General features: G+C 35.6%; 1 protein-coding gene across 1 annotated transcript; it reads right to left on the minus strand.

The window, feature by feature from the left end:
* Positions 1-61: 61 nt before the first annotated feature.
* On the minus strand, positions 62-848 carry LOC112146153 (interferon alpha-inducible protein 27-like protein 2A). Its single transcript, XM_024271837.2, has 4 exons — positions 711-848; positions 590-619; positions 292-453; positions 62-145 (listed from the first exon to the last, which is right to left on the minus strand). The coding sequence occupies exons 1-4, from the start codon at positions 718-720 to the stop codon at positions 63-65; spliced, it is 285 nt and encodes a 94-aa protein (XP_024127605.1). The 5' UTR covers positions 721-848; the 3' UTR covers position 62.
* Positions 849-6,180: the final 5,332 nt, after the last annotated feature.

The raw sequence follows: 6,180 nt of genomic DNA on the forward strand, positions 1-6,180 counted from the left end.
TTGACAAAAGTAAAATGATTCTCAGTCATGTTTTTCTTTGTGATCTGGATTCTTTTTCTGCCTCAGATGAGTGCGACCAGGGCTCCCACAGCTCCTCCAATACTCCCCACGGCCGCAGTAGCAGCGGTTCCCAAACCGGCCATTCCTGCAGGAAAAAACAGGGTATACACAGTGTGTTAAGCTGCAGAGAGGAAGAAGTGTGACCACCAGATCACATAAAGTTTCCTCAGCTTTCTCAAACCAAAACATCTTGTTTTCTATAAATCTATGTGATGTTCAGCCTGTTCTTACCGGCTGACTGCAGAACAGCCACCGCGCTTCCAGCTGCCACCCCTCCACCGTTAGCAACGGCAGCAGCTGACATCATGCTGGCTGCATAGGAGCCAGCAGCAATCCCAGCTGAGGTGAAGCCAACAGCTCCGAGCACAAGAGGAGCAGACAGCACAGCCCCACCTCACAGACACAAAGAGACTCTCTTTACAGCATGAAATGATGGAGATTATTCCAGTTTAGGCTAAAACTTTAGGAATTCATGTGTGATAAATAAGGAAAACTGAATTATTCATTAAAAAAAACAGAATTGTCCTACCTGCTCCTGCAGCTACAGCAACAACAGTGACTGAAACACAAGAATAAATAAAAAAAAATCATTCATGAAAGATGAAGAAAGCAAAGTATAAATGTATATATCAGCATATCTCTGTACTCACGCAGTCCCATTGTGACTGGTAGCCAAGACCAATGTTTTCCGGCAGGCTGTACACCGAATAAATGCCTGACTTATAAAGGATGCTGTTTTCCTGTGAAACTGCACTGCGTCATCACTGCCCCCTATTGGACAAGTTAGTTTCGTTTCCTGAGAAACGTAACTGAAGTGCTGCTGTGTTTTAAAGCTGCAGTGCTGCTGACTAAAAAGTTTCATTTCACTCTAACCAGGAGAATTTAGGGATTTCTTTGGAAACCATAAAAGGAGCAATTTTCCAGGGAGTGTCAGACTCTGCTCCTCCAGCTAAAAAAACCCTCAGAGTTTCATCTTTTCCTCTTCTGTGTTTGAAAACCTCAAGGTAAAACTACAAAGAGAACATTCTTAAAATGTAAAGTGATTTTTTTTGTTTTTAATATATTCTTTTGGCATTTTTTTTTCAAAGATGGAGGATAAATATTAATAAAATAAGATTTAAAAAAAATCTGAGTAATTATTGATTCAAATTGTGAATCAGGAGCTGAGAAAAAAAATTTATTTGAAAAAGATTGTAACAGTGATGTGGAATATACACTGGGCTGGCCACTAGATCCATGAACGTCGAGGTTTTCCTTGTCTGAGATGGAAAACTACATAGCTGGATGGCTCCATTATGACTTGTCATTTTAGTTGTTCTGCTAATCCTTTATTTTATTTAAGATCAACCTGCCAATCAAAAACTTCTGATGGAAATCACCCTGAGACTACAATCTGGCGCATTTATTGTTTTAATGTTCTTTAATATGCATTGTCCCTTTTGCTATTAATTTAATTAACATTTTTTCTGCTTTGTATAATATATTCTTAATCCAGTCATGGCTCATATTTCTATCTGTTTTAGTCAAAAATCATCTTGTTTTCAAACCATTAGATAGCATTACAAGGAAGATAACTCCACCTGGTGGCGAGACTGATGAACTACACCCTTTTTGTTCTGTTAATACCTGCTGTTCTCTGAACAAAATAAATCAATAAATAAGTATGATGTGTTGCAAATCTGCAGAACCCAATAAACTGGAAAAAAATGAATAAAAGATTAAGTCCTTCTTACAGCAATTATTTCAATAACATTGCTTTTTTTAAGGAAAACTTATGTCTATTTCTGATGCTGCAAGTAAAAAAAACATTAAAAACAACAGTTTTTTTAAACTCCAGTTGTCACAAGTCTCTTTGGAAAATAAATGACCTCCATCTTCCAAATCCACTCAATCCCTTTTGGGTTTACATGGTTGCTGGAGCCTATCCCTGCTACTGTTGGGTGAAGGCAAAATGAAGATTTGAACATCAGAGTGGTAGATTTGTGTCGACAACGGCTCTTCAGATCAAAGGTTGAACAGCTGGTGATGGTGGCTGAGGTTTCTCCCCTCAGAACAGCAATTTCTGCTCTTATTTATTATTCCATGCTAATTGCGATGGCCTCACTTGATTAAAGTGTATATATATCCCTAAAGTGAAACTGTCACTAAACATGATGGATGCTCACCTATCAAACTATACACTGAGGATCACGTCTTGATCTTTAAAAAATATATATCCTCCATCTCCCATATTTGTTCAATATATATATATTTTGGTCAACTAAATCTGCAGGAGTTAAAAGCCCAAGTTAAAAGTTGAATTTAAAACTGACTTAATCTCGTTGAGGGATCTGAGTGACCTCACAGAGAGGAGGTTAAGGATCAACTCCTTAAACACCTTTTAAAACATTTTTTAAACTGCAGCCTGGCCTCTTATGTTCATTTGGTGTTAATTCTGATGTTATTACACTTGCGGTTCTTGAAGTTGGTGTGGAAGAAGTCAAGGGTTTATAGTCCACTTGCTGTTTCTGATTGTACACATTTGTATAAACCTTTTAGTGTGTGCTGAGTTGATTTTATCACAAAAAATAAATAAAAAGAAAATAATAGCTCTGTCGTTTCACAGAAAATCCAATAAAGCAATACATAAACAAATACAAATACTGAAGACATCAACAGAAATATATAAACAAATACTTCCTCGATTGGACAGCAGAGGGCGACAAACACCAGAAATAATCAAACTGCTGATCACATAAAACTTCTTGAGATTAAGTAAAAGTTGAATCAAACATGTTTATCTGAAGTGATCCATCTGTGAATGAGATTTTGTTTTAAAGCTTCAAATATAAATTAAATCATTTTAACAAGGAAACACTATGAGCTTCTGTCATCATTCTGGATTATAAGGATGTATTTTTCTTTGTATAATTAGAATATAATAAAAATAAAGGATTTGGTTTGTTTGCATTTCAAACTGACATTTAATTATCACTTTTATAACGTTACACAATATGTTTTTAAAAAAGAATTATGGTTCTCTTTTTTTCATCCAACTAACTTCTTTAATCCCCTTCAGAGTCAAAGGGTTGCTGGAGTCTAAGCAGGTCTCAGGTGAAAGTTGGAGTCATGAACATCCTGTACTGATTTTGGAGTGTTGTTGTCGAGTGAAAAAAATGTTTTTTTCTGTCTCCATTTAATGTTTTTACGTAATTTGTTGTCCATAATGGTAAAGTCCACTTGTCCCCTTAATTAAAAAAATATATTTTAAGAGCTGTGAATGTCAGAGAGATAGAAAGAGGGACTACGCAGCAAACAGTGGCTAAAGTATATTATGGAATTTGATTTTTTTTGTTAATATATCTTTATGTTTGGAAAAAAGTTTGTTTCTCACCACAATCACTCTAATCGAGCCACTTTACAACAGAGATAAAAATATCGTGTCAACAGACTAATTAAACTTTCCTAAAATACTCACAGCTCATCTATTTCAGAGTTTATTTTAAACTTTGGTAAACAGGTTAGTTGTGAATTCTCTTGATGGTTTTCCAGGAAGCCAGCATTCCTTAATAAAGTCAATCTGATCTCTAGATATTTCTTCCTTTCTGTGAAAAGGACTTCATGTCTTGTTTAAAAATCTTACTACAGTCTCAAAACGGAAATCATCGAAAAAAAGAATAAAAAAAAATCAGCTTGGACACATTTTATTCCAATCAATGGCAAAAATAGGAAAGAAAAAAACATTTTATGTCTTACTCTGGAAGTAAATCCCTCAATAAGATTAGAAAGAGGGGAAAAAATAATGTATATTTAATCCTTAAAGTGACAGTTTGTAAGCTGAAATTCTTCAATCACATGAAAAAACAGATTTTATTCAATAATAATTTCAAGCAATAAAAACAAATAAAATTAATGTATAATTAAGTAAAAAAAAATGTTCCGATGGAAGAGTAACTACAGCAGATGATTGATGGCAGCGTGAGTCACTGTTTCTTAGAAGCTCAACCTCAAAACAAACTAAACAGCACAAACTCTGAATTCTTTAGGGGTTTTCTCGTCACACGAGCTCAGTATCTTTCTGTGCACCAGCTCGTTTGTCATTTCGACATCTTTAAATCCTGCCTGTGATGACATTTTAAAGGAAACAGAAAAATACATTACAATGTTAGGGGATATTTTGAAAAACAAATTGATGAATCTTTTTTTTTTAAATAAAAGTTGATATATTGATATAAACTTTGTTTCAGTTTTGAATTACAATAAATCAGAGTAAAAGGAAAGTTAAAAACACGAGATTTACTTCAACACATCATATTTTATGTCTCTTTTATGTCTATTAATTTAGGACTACATCATTTACTAAAGACATAATTTCAGAGATATGATGAGAAACCGTCATGAGTTTCAGCTGCAGAAACAGAGTCGGGCAATATTAGCTTCATATGATGATGATGACTATCGTGTTAGATTTTTACTTTAAGCACACTCTCCCTTATCAGAATTATAGAAGAGTTCCAAATTAGCTACTTTACTTAGGTAACTAATTACAATGTAACTGTAACTAATAGCCTATTTACTGATGGAATAGTCATTCTCGTGCTGCCAAAGAATCAGAAAACATTCTTTCTAATTTCACCTTCAGGCAGCACAGGTGAAGGTGTGCAAACAGTCTGAGTGACTTCCAGCTACACATTTTCTTAACTTGCTGTATCCCTGCTGCTGGAGCCTAACCTTGTTACCGCCAGCCAAAGGTGGGGCACGCCGCTTTTCTCCTTCAGAATCTACTAGAATAACATTGATCGTGCTAACAATTAAAAATTATAGTAAATCAAAGAACATAAGCATTGAAGTTCAGGTGTTAAAGGGTTAAGAGAAAAAAATAAAGATTAAAAAGGTGTGTGAAGAAAAGTTTGTGAACAAAAATTTCACAAAAACCTTTGCTTCACACAAATAAATGTGCATGAGAACACAAAATATTTAATTAAAGTATATGATTAAAGTTACTCCCCTTTAATACATTGTATTTGTTTGGCTAACCCTTTTTTCTTAATAGTTTGAGATTGAAAAACCTTGATGGTGTGAAAGTAAAGTTTGGAAGTTTGTTATAGTAAATAAAAACCTTCATAAAGCCACTTTTTACCAAAATGTAATAATCTGTTGTCTGTTACTCTGTTTTTTAAATGGTCAATTCAAACTGATTCTGCCTCAGACAGATCAATCTGGTTGAATCAGACATTGATTTATCAATTAATCTTTACACCCTTACTAACTATTACCTAACACTACTAAACATTAAAGCACCTTTAAGTTGCCTTTTCCAAAGAATCGAAAAACATTCTGTTCTCAAATTCCACCTTCAGATACAGCAGGTAAAGGTATGCAAACACCTGGAGGAACAACATTTTTAGGTATATTTTAAAAAATCAAACAATAGGTCTGATGACATGACAGCAGCACCATTCAGCTAAACAAGTTAACAAATTTCACCTATTGTGGTCACTGGACGAAAAAATGGTGGAATCAGGTTCTGTGCAGATTTGAGGGAACCAAACAAAGCCTTCATCACTGACCGCTATCCACATATAGAGGAAATCTCTGCTAACCTACAGGGTGCAAAAATGTCCTCCACAATCGGCTAATGCAATGAAGACAGCAGAGATCTCACAGCATTCATCGCTCATGATGGTCTCTTCAGATTTTGCAGAGTTCCATATGGATGTGCTTCTGCCCCCTCAGCTCTCCACACAGATCACCAAGCATTGACAACCCTGCTGACCACAAAAGGGATGGGCCGAGCTGGAATGCGAATTGCCCGCTCGGCTATTGTGTTTTGATTACAACATCATCTACATCTTCCTGCCTTTCCTTTGCCTGTGGCTGATACAGTCATTCCGAGTCCAGAACCGGAAATGATAGCACAGATTACTGCTACTTTGACTTCACTTTCTGCGTCTGACTTTGAGTCAGCCTGCTCTTCTTGCCCTGAGCTGTCTCTTTTGTGTTTACAAATGGAAGAGGGCTGACCTGCTTCTATTAAGTCAGTCAGTGAAACTCTTGCTCCTTACTACAACATCAAAGATGAACTTTCAGCATTAGATGCCTTCATCCTCAGAGGTTCAAGGATTGTTGTACCACTTTCTG

The sequence above is a fragment of the Oryzias melastigma genome, linkage group LG22 (assembly GCF_002922805.2).
Source record: "Oryzias melastigma strain HK-1 linkage group LG22, ASM292280v2, whole genome shotgun sequence".
NCBI lineage: Eukaryota > Metazoa > Chordata > Actinopteri > Beloniformes > Adrianichthyidae > Oryzias > Oryzias melastigma.

Excerpts from the sequence above, each read along its gene's own strand:
- LOC112146153 (XM_024271837.2), bottom strand. Across the intron at positions 454-589 it reads TGCTGTAGCTGCAGGAGCAG|GTGGGGCTGTGCTGTCTGCT; the intron begins GTAGGACAATTC and ends TGTGTCTGTGAG. Across the intron at positions 146-291 it reads GGCTGTTCTGCAGTCAGCCG|GAATGGCCGGTTTGGGAACC; the intron begins GTAAGAACAGGC and ends TTTTTCCTGCAG.